Below are 19492 nucleotides of genomic sequence, written 5' to 3' on the forward strand. Positions count from 1 at the left end.
ATCCTTCGCAGCTCAACGTGTCCCAGGATGCATTGCGCTTCATTGACGAAACATCTTTCAAGGAGGTAAAAGCTCCGACGAGCGATGAAGACGTCTAACGCTCGAGAGTCGCGCTTCATCTGTACCGAACAGCTGACGGCTCACATGTAAACAAATAAATAAAACAAAAAACAAAAGGCATTAAAAACTTTCTCGTCAGGTTCAACTTCAGCTCTGTTGCTAGGCAACAGCAATAAGGGCAGGACGAGCTGGTGACGCCGATCAGAGAAAACATCCGTAGATCAGAGCGTCTCGTTTGGGTTTCGACTTCACGTGGACGAGCTGGTCACCGTGGGCCGGGGGGGCCGGGGGGGCTGCGGCCTTCGAAGGATGCAGCCGCTGATTCGAGACATTGCTCCATATCAATATTTTCCAGCCATTTAATTTAATTATTTATTTAAACATATCTAAACATTGGCAGGTATTTACTTTACATATGCCAACCCTCACAGATAAGAGTTACATTAACTGACCACAGGGGAAACTCACATCCACCCTCGATTCTTTATTTCAGTACACATGGTGAAAATCGATGCCGAGGCCGCTGCTGCACAGGCGAGTAAACTCCAGAGTTTTCCATCAGTTCAGCTGAAATCATAAATACGATTCTAAAAATAATGCAGAAAAAAACCCCTCCTCCTGCTTCCCCAGCCTACCTGCAGGTTATTTTTAACTGTGCTCACACGTCCTTTGTCTAAATGGCTTCCGAAGTTGCCGTTTGTTTTTTACCCAAATATTTTTCCTTATATGTTTAAAATCCCACGAAGCACAATGTGTGATGTTCGGACCGAGTTTTCCCTAAAGATGAGGAACGTTTCACTTCTCTCTGCCTGTGTGGACACAATTATAGACGAGCAAATTCACAGTTCTGCTGCAGTGAGCTTTTAGGGAATTGGGACATTCACCATCCTCCTATAGATTTTGATTTTATAAACAGACTCTGATTGATTCGTACTTTCATCTCTTTTGAGCCTTTTAGACTCAATGAGCAGATCTCTAGTTGTCTGTAGGCTGTGAAATTACTTTTCTTACCTCTAAACATCTATTTCATGTCACAAGTTTTTCCATATTTTCCATACTTATATTATTAACTGTTGGTGCTGTCATCACATCCTGTGTGGCCCTGCATACATGGCATAATATTATGATTATTGTGTCTTTCCAAAGACTGCACATAAAGATAGACGACATGACGGCTCCTGAAAGTGAAGCCGAATGTCTTAATCAACCCCTGGTGGCTGGTTGCAGTATTGGTCATAAACCCTGGCTCTTCGATGCAAGCACACGGGCAGGGAGAAACACTTAAAATGCATATTTAAATGAATTAGTTGATACTATACAAACGGGCTGAACCATCATGACTGAGACTGATTGGTCAAGCATGCGTATCGTTCCCCCCGATTGCTTCTGCGCAGACTCTACGTTATAGCCACAAGATGGCAGTATTCATATATCCAGAATATTTTTCCTTGATTTCTGGAGAGTAGGTGGAGGCGGAGACCTGTTGTTGATCTGTTTTCACAGTCGACGCGTCTCACCTGCACCCTCTAGAGGCAATATAATTAAGCGTGTGGATATATACGTGGTTTCAGGGGGCTTCTTTGGACTAAACTATGTTAAGTTAGTTCTAGCACATACTGCTAAGCTAAAGTCAAATTGAAGAAAACAAAATGTGGGATTCTGTATGATGAGTATTTTCCTGCTCAGGGCGGTGACTGTACTTGCACACCTGAAGCTTCACGCCTGCCAAAGTAAACTTGACTGTAATAATAACAACGCTCGAGGGTTTGAATAAACTTTTCCCGAACATGACCTGAGCGAACACGCCCTCAGAAAGTCAGGCTCGTTGCAGCAGGCGGTGGAAACATTCCCCATAAAGAGTCTTTAAAGAGGAGGTCATCTATCTGTGCTAATTGTAATGCTCCACCGAACACAGGCAACTCATTCAGACTCGGATTTATGTTTCATTTCCTCACAGATCCTGAGCCTTCGTTTCTCACATAAATCTGTAAAGAAAAATAGATTTTTCCTCTTCAACCCTAAAGTCACAGCGAACCGAGAGTGAATCAGGGAGAAATCTGTGAAATGCGCTTCGCCGTCCCACATGTAATGGTTTAACCTTTATTTTAAAACTGCATTAACCTCTTTTGCGATACTCGCTTGCAGCAGGTGAAGGAAATGGCAGATGTATCTTGCATTACACTACGGCAAATCTCTCGTGCTTTTTTTGTGGTTTGTGTGGCTTCCTGCTTCACACCTTCTCTTGCTCTCCCCTGTCTTGCTCTCAGCTTAGCGGCTTTAAGGCTTTTTTTTTTTTTTCCTTTTCAGCAAAGCATGCTCTCTGGCTCGGAGCTCTGGCATCTCTTGCATCGGTATGCAGCTCCCGTGCAGACTGCTGATCCCTCTTTATGAGGACATGAGTTTCAATGCTTTTATCCCCCACCTTCACTTGCAAATATGCCTGCGTTCCGTATCTACACTTCAGCTTTACGGACCCGTGGGAAGCTTTTAAAGAGGAAGTCAATAAAAACTGTATAAACATGCATGAGCTTAAGTTTTGTGCTTTTTGTGTCTTTATTCCAAAGTTGGGTTTGCGGGACGGCATCACCGCTCAAGCTGGGTTGGAGAACAAAAAAATAATTTCTCGGTTGTTACCTTGAAGCAGAGGCTGAATTTTAAATATTTTCTGCTCTTGCGTTGCAGCAATGAAACTGAATTTATTTACTATCACGAAGAAGAAAATAAATTTCCCAATAAATTGTTGCATATATTTTTCTGAACACATAATTCTCGTGGTGGAAATGTTAATATTTAACATTAGCGGATCTGATTAGCATATAAATACCATTAGTGAGTGAATGTAATCCATTACAAACACAGAACTCCTAAGTGTATGTAAAGTACATACTTTACTTACTGGACATTATTCATTGGGCAGACTCATCCAAAACTCTGCCACAGTACGTATTGATTTTATATGTTATTATCATACATTGGCTACACGGTGTGATATGAATGTGTTTATGAAATATGGGCTTTAACATACACTATTATATATGTGGCTTCCAATGATAATAATATGCAAAACATTGCATATTGATGCAGCAGTGAACTTTCCTTAAAAACTGTCGAGAGCTGTTTTCTAACACGACGACGTGAAGATGCAGACGTTGCCTTCAGACTGTCTATGCATTGGGAATCAGTCGACTGATAACTACGAGCAAGTTTGCTCAGCAAAATTGTCAAATTTAATTGCTGTAGGAAAATAAACAGGTTAGACAGGAGTGATTTCTTCTTTTTTTTTTTGCTCTAAGGCGCTTTACTAATATTGCAGCGAAAACAAGACTGGGGAAGGGAGAGAAAAACCAAAGGCACATGGGAAGATGTCCTGAAATGCTCTGAAATACTGCAAGACATGGAGACATTTTTAATTAGCCTCGTCTTTGTTACGTTCTACAGTTTGTTCCCCTTTAAGTTGCCATGTTTCCCCCCACAAGCTCCCGTGAGTTTTCCTCACAATTGTAGAGATATACTGTAAAGGACCGGAGTGGAGACATTAAATCGCCTTAGGACAAGATGTCTGCACACGATGGCCTCTGTGATGGACAGCTTCTGCAAAATGTATGCCTGGGATCCACAGCTCCTCAAGACCCTGAGAGGGGGGGGGGCGGGTCAGCGAGCGGAGAATACAAATGGTTTTAAGTCGAGCCCTGACAGATAGTTATTGGTCTAAGGAGGTTTGCCTATTCATTTTCTATTCGGGGTCTTTAATTGTCTATTGTGCACAAGCAATACTAAAACACAAGACCATTATAAACACAAAACATTAGCCTGGAATGAAAAACTGCACCGGCCATGATTTCCTGCTTACAAGTCAATGAAATGCATGACTTATTCCAGCAAGCTATCAAACTTCCAAAGATAGCAACAGAGTGTCCTTTATCTGGCGCTCAGATGTCCTGCCCGACTGGGGGGGGGGGGGCTTTACGAGCACAGACGCACACTGATGCAAAATCCAGTTCCCTGTGTGAGACTGATGGAATTTATGTGTTGACACATAAAAAGAGGGAACATTTAAAACCTCAAAGTCCAGGACACAGTCGTTCCCAATGCAATTACATCTGTTGTGTTGTTGCCATTTGGAATACAGACGCTGACTGTGACAGATTTGTAATTCTAAATGGGTAAAATTTCCACTCTTATCCATCATCTACTCTCAATAACCCCAAAAGAACAAGGTGTTCACATGTGTTATTTCAAATGGATGGAGAATTCAGACCCTTAATTCACTTCCTCCTTCATGTGCAAGCCTCTGAAAGCTCTGCACAGCTGGATGGAACCATTGTTCCTCCTTCATCCGCTTGGGAGGCGAAGCTGCAGCGAACATCATCTTCAGGCCTCTACTCGGATGTCCGCAGAATAAATTAAATTTTTAAATTTCATACATTTTGCAAAGATCTGGCTTTGTGGTCAAGTGATGGACAAAATACTGATTTCAGTCACTTACAATTAAATCTGCTACAAAATAAAGTGTGCTGGAAATGAAGAGGCCCGAGCGCTGTACGTGTGGTGTCTTCACTCCCACACAGTCCCAGTATAGAGAGGGTCATCCAGGACCAGGTCGGTGGTTCGATCCCCTGGTTCCTCCTCCAAAGACACAGAACCCCACGTGTGCCGCTGTTCTACTGTGCCCACAGTGCAAAGCGCATATTATAAATACAGTTAATTTACAATAACACAAATCAGTTCATAAAATAAACTGAGACAACAACTAACCAATATCACCACAACAATCACTTCACCTCTAAAGCAGAATCATTTAGCTCTCTGATCTGCAGGAACCTCTGGATACTGTTAAGAAACGTCTTATTTGAAAGGATAATGGACTATTGTGAGAACAGCAAAGAAAAGGAGTCAAACAAACAAACAAACAAAGGTTGACAACAGCTCATCTGGAACCTCTGCTCCTGAATACCGAGGCTTTTCACGGATGAAAGAGGAGGAAGAGGAGGAAGGTTGTGAGAACTTGACACGTCTGCCAATCGCCACATCTGAAAAAAAAAACAACGCACACAGCCCCCGAACAAAGGCTCCACAGTTTGTTGTCAATATTGCAGCTTTTGTTTGTGCCTTGGCAGAAGATCCTGACATAACTCAAAACAAGCGCGGCCGCTGCAGGTCGGGCTGCCAGGTGTTTGGTTGCAGTGCGATACCCTCAGATAGTCAATCACTCTTTCTGGAAGCCTCCCAAACATGCACAGCAGACACGGAAAAGAGCATCTATTATGGCAACCGCACAAAGACGCTCCCGGTATGTCACAGTTTATACGGTGCACTCTGCATCTCTCTCTCTCTCTCTCTCTCTCTCTCTCCCTCTCTTGGCTGCATTAATACACCGAGGTATATTCTCAGCATAAAGAGGAACTACTTTTGCGATGATGTTTTCCTCTTGTGCGATATTAATCGGAGAAGCTTTTAAACAGACACAAACAAAACAGAGGCGACTTCTGGATGATACCAGACATCTTCCTCCGCAAAAAAAAACATCACCCGCCAGGTCGTGCTCCGGTGTATCGTGTCATATCTGAACAGAAAAAATATTAACTTTGTTCATGTGGACTCCAGCGAGAGGAGAAGCTGGAGATCATCACACGGGCTAAATGAGATTCAGAGGCTCATCCAGCGTCGGGCACAAAGCCCACTTCAGCAGAGATGAGGGCCAAGAGAGATCGGTAAAGGTCAACGCTGCAAACGGGCATAAAATGAAGTATAGGCTTCATTTCGGGCGCAATACTGAAATGTAGGGAATGCATAAAACTCACACAAAGGACTGTTTCACACACACACACACACACACACACACACACACACACACACACACACACACACAACGCAGCTGAATCTCATTCATCTGAACCTCAATGAGAAATGCACTTTATTCCCTCCTCTGTAGATTCCACTAAAAAGGTTTGAGTCCAGTTTTTTCCTTATGTTTGTACATCCACATATGTTGAGGACCTTTATCTATTCAGTGGTGATTTACATATCACATTTTTATCACAAAAACAGTGAAAATACTGCAGTATTTAAACAGTAACACATATTATTTATATTCAATGGATTCAGAGGACGCTCCTGAATCCATTGAATATTGTACAAAAAGACTAAATTCAGGCTGTAGTGTTCAAAAGCATAATTCTCAAGCTTTGGAAAACTCGTCTTTTCATTTGTATTATTAGATTGCAGAATGCAGTGTGTTGCATTGTGAGCAGGATGATGAATGACTGCAATAATTCACTAATATGTTTAACAGGTTAACAGAGAGTTAATCGTTGTCATTTATAAACCTGAATGACAAGAGCTTTGAGGATCAGCTCTGGCAAACAAATTAAATGTTAAGGAGCTGCTGCTAATGTTACCCAGGCAGGTAAACATTAATACATAATGTTCAGCAGAGACCAATATATCATTTTGTCATTGTTAAATATGTTTATCTATCATTATAAGTATAAGTAATGATTATGATTTGAGAAAACAAACAGATAGACCTGATTGATTCTATTCCATTAGGTTTATTTTCCTTTTTCCCCCATATTTTCCGAGCCACTGTTTATTAAAGGATGCAACAGGAAGTGAGACTGCAGTGTTCTGAGATATATGTTCCCCGCATTACAAATCTCCACTTATTTTACTCCGACAATCAGCCTCCGTTCCCCGAGGGTTCGGATCAATATGGTTCCAAACGATAATATAAAATCCTGCCCCGACAATGAAGCCGGTCTCCTGCAGGTGTGCGCCTCCACGCGTGCAGCAGCTCTCCTCGGGTTGTAAAGGCGCCGCTGCTGCTTGATGACATGACAAATGAAATACTTATGGCTCTCTGGGTGTCGGCGTCGCTGGCGAGCCACTAATGTTTGGGAAATATTGAATCGACTGCTTGGGATCATGTAAATTCTGCCTTGTGAGTTCCACTCTTAGACGTGAGAACAGCAGGTGGCTCTTCAGGAGGCCGGAGATTTAACCACTCGCCAGCGTGACCAATTGTGGCATTAAGGCTTATCAGGAGTATCTGGAGCCGGCGCTTCCTGGCAAGTCAAGGAAATCTCTCCCGCTCAAAAATAGGGGTCAAAATAATCTTTAATGGTGTAATTGGCCTTACAGTCTATCAGCTTCATTGCTAAGCTTATGCCCACTCCGAGAGGGCAGTGTGTAGAAGTGCTCTGACAAAGAGCATCGCAAAGGGAGCCTGACGGCACGTGGCGCGGCCGGGGCAGCGAGCAGCTAATCTTTAAGCCCATTCCCCACTTGTCTGAGCACATTTGCCTCTGGCTTGAGGCTTATCCCTACAGATGTATATCTGTCAACAAAAACGCAAGCAGGGCAGCACAGGCTCTTTTGGAAAGCGTTTGTCCCCTTTACTGGATTATTCATTTGCGATAGCACACAGCAGCACGACTCCGGAGCCAGCACTTGGCAGCTGGGAGACGTTCTGCAGGGATAAGCTCACCCTCAGCTGAGGGGAATGGGTATCCTTGAGTGTAAACCACCTTCCTGCCATACCTTGCCTTCGGCTCAGCCAGCTTATTCCTCCCGCCAGATTATTCCAACCCACAGGAGATGCGCCCATGCATACATCTCCCCGGCTCCCTGTGTCTCACAGTATGTGACAGTTTGGGGGGTTCACTTTCACCCGAGCCCAGTCTCTACTATTCATTCTCAGATATTCTCAAAACAACCAGATCCGAGGTGAAACAGAACTCCATTTTTAACATATGGAAAATGCAAAGAGGTGAACCTCCTACCGTCCTCCAGTAAACTCAAAATGACAAATCCACTGTGGAGTCTGACAGTCACTCACATCGATGTCCACTCTCTGGGTTCGGTGAAAGCTGCAGCAGGAACCAGGGGTTTTAATGGTAGAAACTGTGACTCCATGGTGAATTCTATACTAGGCCACATGAGTTCTGCCCCAGACGACTGTCGGCTGCACATTAAAGCTCAAAGGACTCACGCAGATCCTCGATTTTAATCCTCATCCTTCTAAACTTTTGCTGTGTTTCGTTTTATCTTTATATATATAATGAATGTTTCTGTTGTAAGCTGATTGAATATTGGTCTGTATGCATATGGTCCCGACTATGTGACAAGATTCAAATTCAAATACATTCAGTTCATCCTGCTTATTTGTTGAGATTTCCATCCTGATGAATGCAAATGAAAACACGGACATAATTCAAAGCACTTTATATTATGTGATGCATGTGTTAATATGCATTTGTACATTATGCATCCCATTACTTTTGGATGTGAATTCCAGTTCATATGAAAAAAGATGGAAACAGAAGAACTGGAATATTGTACCAATGTCACAATGTGCACATAAACAATTTCTATTCACCTAAATGTTGTTGCAAACAGATTAATATTGTTATGTCTGCATGTTTGTGATGCAACTTTTTTAATTAGGTTTGGTTGAATCCTGTACTACGATTTGTCCACAATATCAGATCAACGATCAACGCATGAGTCCAGTCTTAGGCTAATATTTCAATGAATATCAAACGTTGTTCTTTTGGATTATTAATGACAAACCTCAATTCCCTCCCTAATCAAGAAAGACATTTTTCATTTACATTATGAGGGAATTATTCATCCTCAACCTCCCGTGTCTGTAGTTTTTTGACGTGTGTGGCAAAAAAAAAGAAGAAGAAGCCACTTTCATTTATTCTCCGCTCTGTCCTCATTACTGCATTGCTTGCCCTCACATGTGATGGTCAAACACACATTGCTGCTTATGTCACCTGCAGGTTGTTCTGGCCAAGATCAGAAATGATGAAAGGCTCCTCGGTCAAACAAAAGAAAAGTTCCCTAGGCGGTACGGGAGCTTTTCGGGAGTTTCTACGAGAAGGAAGGTGATGAAACACTTGAGTGGAAGAAATGTGAGGCCGACAAAGAAAAACGTGCAGATTATAAAACTTACGTTTCTCACACAACCAGCCCAGAGGTCTGCAGAGCGATGGAGCAGAGCCGCACCACGTGGCTAATTAGCATTACTAGCCTGCCAGCCACAGTAGCTGCTAACTGGCCCTGACAAGCGAGTCAGGTGTCTGCGTTTAGTGGAATGTGTTGTGTTGACTCAGGTCTGGTGATGCAACAACACTTCAAAGAGTGACACAAGTTCCCACTGGTGCACATGTGGGACAACGGGGACCTCAGAATCAGAGCAGGAGCATCTACACACACACACCACACACAATACCATAGATGTGCAGCAAACTACACATTAGAATTAATCCACCGGGTCACTACAGCACATTAAACATTTAAGCAGTGTACCGCTCCATGGGCTGCGGCTGCAGATAAGAGTGCAACAATGCATTTAAGCAAAATACTATAATGTAGTTGTTCTAAGAAGGATGAGCCGGCGTGAAATGACTCTCAGCAACACAGAGCACGAGGAAAGCTGCTCCGGCTGAAGTCCTGTCGGGAACTTTAACTGCAGCGTGTGATGTGGCGCTCGACGATTTAACTGTCGATTAGGCCGCGATCACACAGAAGATGCTTTTACCTTATTTTCCTGCAGAGGAGGTTGTGTTGTCAGTCTCGTTTGTGTGTTTGTTTGTCTCTCAGCTAGCTTGGCACAACGTCGGATATCTGATGAACGGTTAAGCAACGGATAAGTCAGACAATTTTAAGAGGACCTGTTAACATTGCAAGGTAGAAAACTGAATGTTTGCCAAAAATTGCAACTCCTATATGATTTTTTTTATTTTTTATGTCTGCATCTGATAATTGCCCACCTTTGTGTATGTAGCAGAAGACCTTGATCTCAGGGCAGATGGAAAAAGAAACTTACATTTTAAAAACGAATTGGGAGGCTGGTGCCGACCTTTTGGAGAGAGGCGTGCCCTCTGGATGATTCCGAGTTTTTATTTATTTCATTCATTGTTTACCTGCTCGCCTCCTCTACACAGGAAGTTCTCTATAGTTTCTTAGATGCAGACTTTCGGGCCACTGTCCTGGGAACGGCTACATCATGTGTTTGAAGTTAAGCCACACAGGCATGAATATTTAAAGTTGCCCTTGAAGTGGCCACTATCTTAGCAGAGCTCTTGGACGGGATGACTCTCTGTGGCCTGTTCGCTCTGGCAGGAAGTCATGGACCAGAAATCTGTTCCAACAATGGCCAAGCTCGCTGCTGTCCACTTTTACGCTCACCACTATTATGTCCAGCTGATGATGCTGGGAATAAAATCCTACGCTTTACCTTAGCAGGTATTCTCTTTATATTCAAACCACCAGTGTTGTATCCGTAAGGAAAGAGGAGCTACATTAACAGCCCTTTAGAATTAATCCAATGTTTTGCATGGTGGAACGAACAGATGTGGACAGAAGGCGTTTTTTGCAAATTCAACCTTGACCAACTTAATGGATTAACATAAAATAATCCTAGTGATGATTTCACGAGTGTGTTTTATGTAAATTGCACCAATTGTTTGTTTCTTTACCAATTTTGTTCATCTACAGATGACGCGCAGATTTATATTGTAGCCCAGTGACTAATAGATTAGTTGGTTGATTTAAACTGACCGAGATTTTCTTTTTTGGACTGCGGCCATGATTTATAGATGAAGCCTTTCAAACTGTCTCCCGGCGCAAAAATAGAAATATTAAAAAGGAACTATAAATTGTCAATTCTGAGCAAAAACCAAATCCAGCCTCCTCAAAAAAATCCACATTGAACTTTGGTATTTCTGATTTGCATTAAAACTAAACATTGATCTTTGGTATTTCTGATTTGCATCTCAAATCTTAATATTAACATGTGTATAAGCTATTCAGTATTCTGAATATTTTAACGTCACCCTCGATAGAAACATCCAAAAAGGCCAAAAACCTACATGTGCAGTTATGAAAACAATCGGTCTGTTGCCAACCAACAAACCTTTAGAGCTGGACTGCAGGACTGTTCCATAAAAATGAATGTCTGTTGTATTTAATCTGTTGCCAAACCAGTTCACACAGAGCTGATTAATCCCGTCAGTAGCAGGTAAATCTCTCTGTGTCTCGCACTATAACAGTCTGTTTTTAAATCTGTGGTCTGGGGCGACATTTACGCTCTGCACAGCGGTCGCGATGCTTTTTTTTTACGTCAACCAGCAGCGATTGGTTTGCCAGAGGCGAAGACGGAGGGAGGGAGAGTACGACCTGTAAGAGCCTGTGGACGCGTCCAAGAAAAGTTTTCTGATGCCGAAGTTACAAGAGAAACTGTTCAGAGGAAGGATTAGAGGCTAAAAGAGGAAAGATCGATGGGGACGGAGGCCGTGACGTGAGGAGGATGTGGCTGGATGTGTCATCAAGTCACAGCTGGATGTGCACCACTTGATGGCATCTCAGGATGGGCAGATCAGTGAGATGTGTCGGGGGGGGACGACCTCCCAATGTGAGAGACGGATGAAAACAACACACATCAAGGCGGAAAGATGATAACATTTTCACTTTGAAACTTTAAAAAGGTGTAAGGTTGGAAAGTTGTTTGATACACTTTTCTTATTTGTTGAAATCCACCCGATAGTCATCAATAGCTAACGTCGTCTGGAGATAAAGTTCTCGTCTGGAACTGAGCGACCTGGCTGCCCCCCCCGGTGCTCACCCCGGTGCTCACCTTTGCTACTGTGTACCAAGACGTACACAGTAGTGATGTGTCGTTTGTGAACGATTCTTTCATTTTGAACGAATCCTTACAGGGCCTCGGGAGTAACGAGTCCTCTCAAAGAGAGATTCGTTCATTTTCTCGTGGCCGGGCATCGGCAGGTCACGTGAGAAAAGGATCCAAAGACTCGTATCCGGCCGATGAACGAATCATCGATCCGAAGACACAGTCGGGAGGTGAACGATTCGTTCCGAGTCTTTGGATCCTTTTTCACGTGACCTGCATAGGCTCAGAAGAGGAAACAGAAAGGATTTGTTTACCTCGTTCACTTTCGCGTGACTAGCTTTAGTAAGACGTGAATGATATTCGTTCACAAGTAATAATTACAGGTTTCGTTATTTTAACTTTTTGGTACTTTACTTACAGTTCAGTGAGCAGCGTTATTGTTTGCCGTGATAATTAAATGCTAGTGTGATAATAAATGACCATTTCAAATCATCAAAACTGTCATGATACATTTGTTGATATGAATGTTGATAATGACTCGAAAAAAGATTCGTTCATTTTACTGAACATGATTCAAATAACCGAATCGGTAAGATGATCCGAACTTCCCATCACTAGTACTAGGAGTTGGTCTGTGCTCCTTCATGTGTTTAGGTGTTGTAGGGGCGTGGCTTCACAATAGGGGGTGGGATCAAAGCTTTTCACAGATTACCAACCCCAGCTTTAAAAGAGACACGTCTAGTTCAGTGATATTTGAAACCAATACTTTCAACTTCGGTGAGAGTTTTTTATGGATGAAAAATCGATGAATTATGAGTTTTGGATTTTAATGAAAAGCCGAACAGAGACTGTGACGTCAGTTCTCCTTCCTGATTCACTCTGTGAGACCTGAAGCACAAACACATTGATCTTATTGAGTTGGGTTGGGTTGAGTGAGGATTATTTATTTATTTATTTATTTATGTATTTATTTTACAGCTCCCACCACCCCCCCCACCCTCCTCCTCCTCCTCCCGCGTTGGAAGCGTTATGTATCTGCGCACCGGTCGCCTACAGGGCGGTGGCTGCGTGATCATGTCCAAGAGCGGGACGGTCTGTGGGGGGGGTGGGATGGGGGGGGCAGTGTCATGAGGAGACAACGAGGATGGGGGGGGGATGATGGGAGGCATCACTCACTCACAGCCCCTTGTCCCGGCAGCACAACTTTCACTGCCGCCGACCCTGATGGCACGCAGGGGTCAGTGAGTGGAACAGCCACCGACCCCCCCCCCCCCCCCCCCCCCCACGACTTTCTCACCTCTGCAGAACCACTGGTTTTCATAAAGTCGTGCGTGAGAAGACCGTGCGCGTTATACAGAAACGATGCATTCAATGACACAGCTCTCTTCTGGCAACATGACAACACGCACGGCTTGCTGGAACCCCCCCCCCCCCCAACCGCAAATACACACGACTCATCCGCAGCCTCACGCCTCATCTGTCACTTCACACACACAAAAGAAGGGGAGGGGGGGGGCACACGCACACGCACACACAAACACACAAAACTTGTGTGCAGCCGCATTCTGCACAATTTCAACTTCCCAGGCAGCACATTCCGGCACAGCGCGTACATGATGAAGCTCCGGCTGCAGACAGCCGCTGCGCAAACACACACACACACACACACACGCACACACACACACACACACAAACACACACACACATAGAAACACACAGCATCAACTCTTATCTGCGTTGCGCACTTGAACTCCCGGCATCGCCACATTGTCATCTTTATCTTTCTTTTCTTCTCACTTTCACGCAGCCACCACCTTGTCTCTCTCTCTCTCTCTCTCTCTCCCCCCAACCCGCACATCCCGCACACTACCCCGCACACCACCACCACGCCCCAGCAGCAGCAGCATCCAGCTCCCTCACCTTTAAAGACGCTGGCGCAGAGGCTGTACAGGATGAAGACCAAGTGCTGCTTGACAATCATATTCGTCTCTTTGCTTCTTCCTTTCCTTCCCAGGAGCGTGCGTGCGTGCGTGCGTCGACACTCCACTCGCGGGTAGGTAGTCTCTCTCTCTTCCTCTCCTCTGTCTTCCTGTCCTCTGTCTTCCTGTCCTCTGTCTTCCTGTCCTCTGTCTTCCTCTCCTCTGTAGTCTTCCTCTCGTCGGGACGGACTTATCCAGGTGAACGCTGCAGGTTTGTGGACAGACCGGAGTTACATTCATGAACTCTGCCTGTGTCCCTCCTCGGAGTCCCTGTGTGTGTGAGATCCGGTCGCAGATCCGGAGCTGCTGGGTGGGGGGGTGGGGGGAGCAAGGGAGGAGTGTGTGTGGTTGCTGGAGACAGGACGGAAGAGATGCTCGTCGGCAAAGTGCAGCTCCTGCCTGCCTCCCTTTATTGCCTTTTCTCTTTGACTCGCTGCGGAGAGCAAGAGTCCCGCCCACGTTTCTTGACTAATGAAGACGCTTCACCAATGGAGGACACCTCCAAAAGAGTTGTGATCTCTGGTAAACTGTCCAGACGTCTCACCAGGGGACATCAGGAGGATCACAGTCTGCAGGGTCATAGGGACAGGCAATGCACATGCTTAATACACATGGAGACACTTCACTGATGAAGAAAGAGTTGTGATCTCTGCTAAACTGTCAGAACAATCACACCCTGAGAAATAAAGGTGAACACATTCTGCAGGAATATTACACTCCATGCACAAACATGTGAACATGGAGACGTTTCACCAACTGTCCAGACAATCACACCCTGAGACATGAAGGTGATCACATTCTGCAGAAATATTCGTGACAGTCATAAATAAGAATAATGAGACGCTTCACTGATGAAGAAAGAGTTGTGATCTCTGGTTAACTGTCAGAACAATCACACCTTGAGAAATAAAAGAGACCACATTATGCACGAATATCAGAGTCCATGGACATGTTAAAAAAAATATGTGAATAGGGAGACGTTTCACCAATGGAGGACACCTCGAAAAGAGTTGTGATCTCTGGTAAACTGTCCAAACAGTCAAACCCTGGGACTTCAGGGGGATCTCATTCTGCAGGGACATAGGGACAGTCAATGCACATCCTTAATAAACATGGAAACGCTTTACTGATGAAGAGAGAGTTGTGATCTCTGCTAAAGTGTCCAAACATCACACCTTGAGAAATAAAGGTGAACACATTCTGCAGGAATATTACACTCCATGCACAAAAACGTGAATATGGAGACTTTTCACCAATGAAGGACACTTATAAATATGATCTCTGGTAAACTGTCCAGACAATCACACCCTGAGACATGAGGCTGATCACATTCTGCAGAAATATTCGTGACAGTCAAGAAAGAAGAATAATGAGATGCTTCACTGATGATGAGAGAGTTGTGATCTCTGCTAAACTGTCAGAACAATCACACCCTGAGAAATAAAAGTGAGCACCTTCTGCAGGAATATCACACTCCATGCACATGTTTAAACATTTTTAATATGGAGACCTTTCACCAATGAAGGACACTTAGAAATGTGATCTCTGGTAAACTGTCCAGACAATCACACCCTGAGACATGAGGGTGATCATATCTGATAATCTGCATGGCCGTTATTGAGCACCACACCCCCCCCATTCGATGAAGCTCTCCATGAAGCTGTCTGCTCCGTGTTTATTGTCGTTGTGAGTCGACTGTTTGTGCAAACATCACAATGCCAGTGATTTAATGTATTAAAATATGCCCACAGCTAGTAGAGTCAATTTAACACTTTTAAACAGTTCTGAACAGCCGCCCCTGAGCCACGACAGCTCCGTGAACACACAAACACAAGCCTGCAGTCAACACCACACTACGCCAAATAAGCACCACTGCAAAAACACTTATTATCACATGGGGAAAACATTTAGGATTCATAACAAGTGTCTCGCTTCAGCTGCTTTCAGGCGTGAACTGAACTCTGGAGATGCTCCGGATATTTACTGGAGGGGCTGGATGTGTGGGAATGAACCAGTTAGAGCTTTCTGACTTTCTGAGGACTTTCTGCGGGCGGACAGTGAAAAGTCCACAGAATGTCCGAAGGAACAGTCGTGAGAACACAGCAGAAGATCGAACACACAAATATGAAATAACTTGATCTCCACACCTGAATTTGTCAGGTTGTGAGTTTTTTATACACATGTCTTTGTGGAGAATCTCCCGCTGAGTTCTTCATGTGTTAGAGCAGGGGTTTTCAACTGGTTTTGTCCCAGGGACCACCATTCTGACTAGAAAATAATCCGAGGCCCGTGCATGTGAATAGAAGGAAGCTTTAACATTTGGTTTTCCATGTTGGTTTTATTTAAAAACCTCAAACAAATCTAGAAAAATCTGTGAAAAAACAACAAAAACAGTTGATTTTCAGTGCTTAAGAATTGAAAACAAAATTAAAATGCAGTTTGCATCTGAGAACCATATGCACATCAATATATAACGTTAATAGCGTTGATGACTTAAATGTACATGTAGCTGACATGTTGAGAACGTTAAAGTAACGGTGATCAATAACAATCAACATAAACTGGGGCTACAACTGAAGAGGGAAGATGACAAAGTAAGGCAGAATATGTCACAAATGATAATCATACAATATCACACCAACAAGTGAGGCCTACTTAAGTTTAACCTCATGATCACCAGCACCTTTATATTATTTTAGACATATTTTTCTTATTTTTCGATATTTTTCACGACATTCAAGAGTAATCTGGAAATGTGTTGAAATATCAAAGTGAATTTCGCGGACCCTCTGCAATGCCGTCGCGGACCACCAGGGGGCCGCGGACCCCCGGTTGAAAACCCCTGTGTAAGATAAGATAAGATACATTTTTATTTATTATCCCACACACATGCACAAACATGCACAGACACACTCATGCAAGGAGGGAAATTTGACAGGGTAGGGCGAATAGTCTTTTTGATTTTTTTGGACAGATCCAGGTTCGTCTTTTTGTTGTTATTCCATCCAGGTAAGTTTTTGTTGAAACTCCGTGGAGTCGAACCGTGGAGTCGAACCAAAGACCTTTTTCTGCCACTAGTCCACCGCCTCTCCTTAAGAGGGAAACCTCCGGAGAATGTACGAACCCAATTCTTCGGACATCCTCCAGAGTTCATTTCTAGAAAAAACATCTCTGCACTCATTGGAAATGCAATGAAAACGGCAGCAGGTTGTGCAGTAACAAAAAGAAAAGACCTGGGCGGCGTTGTGTGGAAGAAGCCGGTTGTGACCTGGCGTCTGTGTAGCAGTGCCCGGCCACAGGGAAGGTTAATGGGCTCCCAGACATCCCTCTCCCTTCAAAGGTCCCTGTGAGTGGTGCAGGAAGGCGAGTGTGACCGTCCCTAAAGACAGAGGTAGGGGGGGGGGGGAGCAGCGGCGGCTCCAGCCAGGGATCGTTTTCTGAGCCCATCGGGAGGATTTTACACATGGTTTAACATGCTGCTGGGGGAATTTGGTTCAATTTTGCACAGTGGCCTTCCACGCCACTCCCACTTCGAATCAAACTGCTGACCTGGCCGCGCCACCTGAGGAAAAAAGCAGCCGAGCTCTCAGAGGGGATAAACAGGAAATGGGACGTGAACCTGCACCATTCATTATCTAAACAAGCAATCTGTTGGATCACTAATTTTCATTGCCAAACAAGAAATGAATGCATTGTTGTTGTTTGCATTTTCTAATCCATTATGGCTTTTAATCAGAACAGTTCAAATCGGTGCCTTTTACAGAAGATGTGCACATCCTGTGGTCTGGATGCTGATGCTGCCTTTTAGCTTTTTAACATGGAACCGTGCACATCTCTAATCCCCACGGAACCATTGTTGCCTTTCTGAACTGTAAACCTTGAAGGACTAATCGCTCTTGCGTGACACACATTCTCTATACGGCTCACTTATAATTCAGGGCAGAACTATGCAAACCTAATTACCATGAGGATGGTGGTAAAGAATCAATCCCATGTGTCCTGAAGGTCAATTCCAAGTCATTTCATTAGATCTTTGAGAGCTGAATTCTTCTCGTGTGCTGTTTAAACACTGAGAATGTATTGACCATGTGGGTTCAGCGGAAAAGCACACGGGTGCTGACACACATCTGTAATCCGGAGGAGCACGATACTCTGTTCTTTTGCCCCTGGGAGTGTTTGTATCATTTAAAATGCCCGACTGTGTTCGCGTTGCCAGATATTACAAGGTCACCGGCTGCACTTGAGAATGAACCTGCACAGGAAACAATAGAAGAGCAGCTTCGCGTCACGTTGTTTTCATCCGAGAATCTTTATTGAAAACGTTCAGTTTCAACTGAAACTCGACACAACGAGAGAGTCTGGGTTCCAACCTGACACCATCCGAAACAAAGCAGGAGACACAAGTTTAGGCTCAGCTGAAACACATTAATATGCATTAACCTGTCACTGATAGCATTTAATCCTCCGCACTGATCGAAAAACAACTAATCCAGACACACTCGGTGCACAATCCATTTCAGCACGGGCCTGAGTGACAGCAGTCGTCGGCTGAATGCTTCATATCGTCCATTTCCAGAGATGAAGTGCTGCTCATAGGATCGGCTGCTTCCATCTTTTTGCCTCTCGTGCAATAAATACTGAACTACACAACATGATCCTGCACGTGAATCCAAATTTGATGTCGCCATTTTCATCAGGGGGTTTTCTCCCGAATGGAATCTCTCAACATGTAAATGAGCTTTGAACTTGGACCGATCGCGGTCTTGGTTTGTTCTTCTGTGTGTGGTTTGAATAAACAGGATTTAAAACAACATCCACATTCAGTAGAGCTCATGAATCATAAACTACAAGATTTATTGTAAAGAGACCGGGCTAGTCCGCAGAAATGTTGCTTGGATTGTGAACAAATAATTATAACGCAGATGTTAAACGTGTGATTTAAGATATCTGCAGTAGCATAGCATTACTGTGGCTCAGGAGCTAGATTGTTGGATGGTTCGATTCCCGGCTCCCCCATTCTGGGTATGAAAGTGTCCTCAGACAATACAATAAATATGTGATAGCAGGGCTTATAGAAGGGTCCAGTGCTTTATGAATTTTGGTGCAAACAGGTGAATGTAGCTTGTAGAAAAGCTCTTTCCATAAGTCGAGAAAAATCCTATATAAATCAGGTTAGTTACCGTAACACAATTTATTCAACAGATAACATTAACAAAGTGAAATTATCTGCTCAAAACATATGTTGGTCTCAGTTCTTTAATAAACTAATTTAAGGTCTATATCAAATGTGTAAAGTTACATTTAAGGTCCAGATTGAAAACCGTATGGGGATAAAACATAATTGTATTCCATTTATTGAAAGAAAATACAGTTTTAAGAAATAACATAGATATTGATGAATATTCTAAGGAAACAAAACATGGTTCTTAATGTCAGGTGATGAAGCAGTGATGAAAACATCAGGAGCACGTCCTTCTCTTGTGTCGTGATGTTTCTACAGTAGCCCAGAGTACACAAACTCCCCACTGGCTGTAGAGAGGCCCTTTCTAATTTTTATATGTTCTGTAATAAGAGATGTTCAGCTGGTTGCAGTTTTCAAGTTCATATCTAGAGGTCACTAGATCCTCCACACTAAACCTTTCAAATAACGACTGATGTGGTTATTTAACTCTCAAATATTGATATGGGGATTACTCTACTGAAATCCAGTATTAATTTACTTCTCAAATCTCTTCATATTATTTCCTGGTGACATAAAAGCTAAAGATTAAACTAGTTAAAGCAGTTACACATGTGCAGAATCTATTGGATTTGT

At 43.6% G+C, this 19492-nt stretch overlaps 1 protein-coding gene across 1 annotated transcript in view; it reads right to left on the bottom strand.

Moving 5' to 3' along the window:
- Nucleotides 1-13679, bottom strand: part of cadm2b (cell adhesion molecule 2b) — a 142433-nt gene extending 128754 nt beyond the window's left edge. Inside the window, exon 1 of the mRNA XM_061073562.1 lies at nucleotides 13619-13679. Coding sequence (XP_060929545.1) covers nucleotides 13619-13679 — 61 coding nt within the window. The remainder of the gene's footprint in view (nucleotides 1-13618) is intronic.
- Nucleotides 13680-19492: the final 5813 nt, after the last annotated feature.

The sequence above is a fragment of the Limanda limanda genome, chromosome 6 (assembly GCF_963576545.1).
Source record: "Limanda limanda chromosome 6, fLimLim1.1, whole genome shotgun sequence".
In the NCBI taxonomy this organism is placed as follows: Eukaryota; Metazoa; Chordata; class Actinopteri; order Pleuronectiformes; family Pleuronectidae; genus Limanda; species Limanda limanda.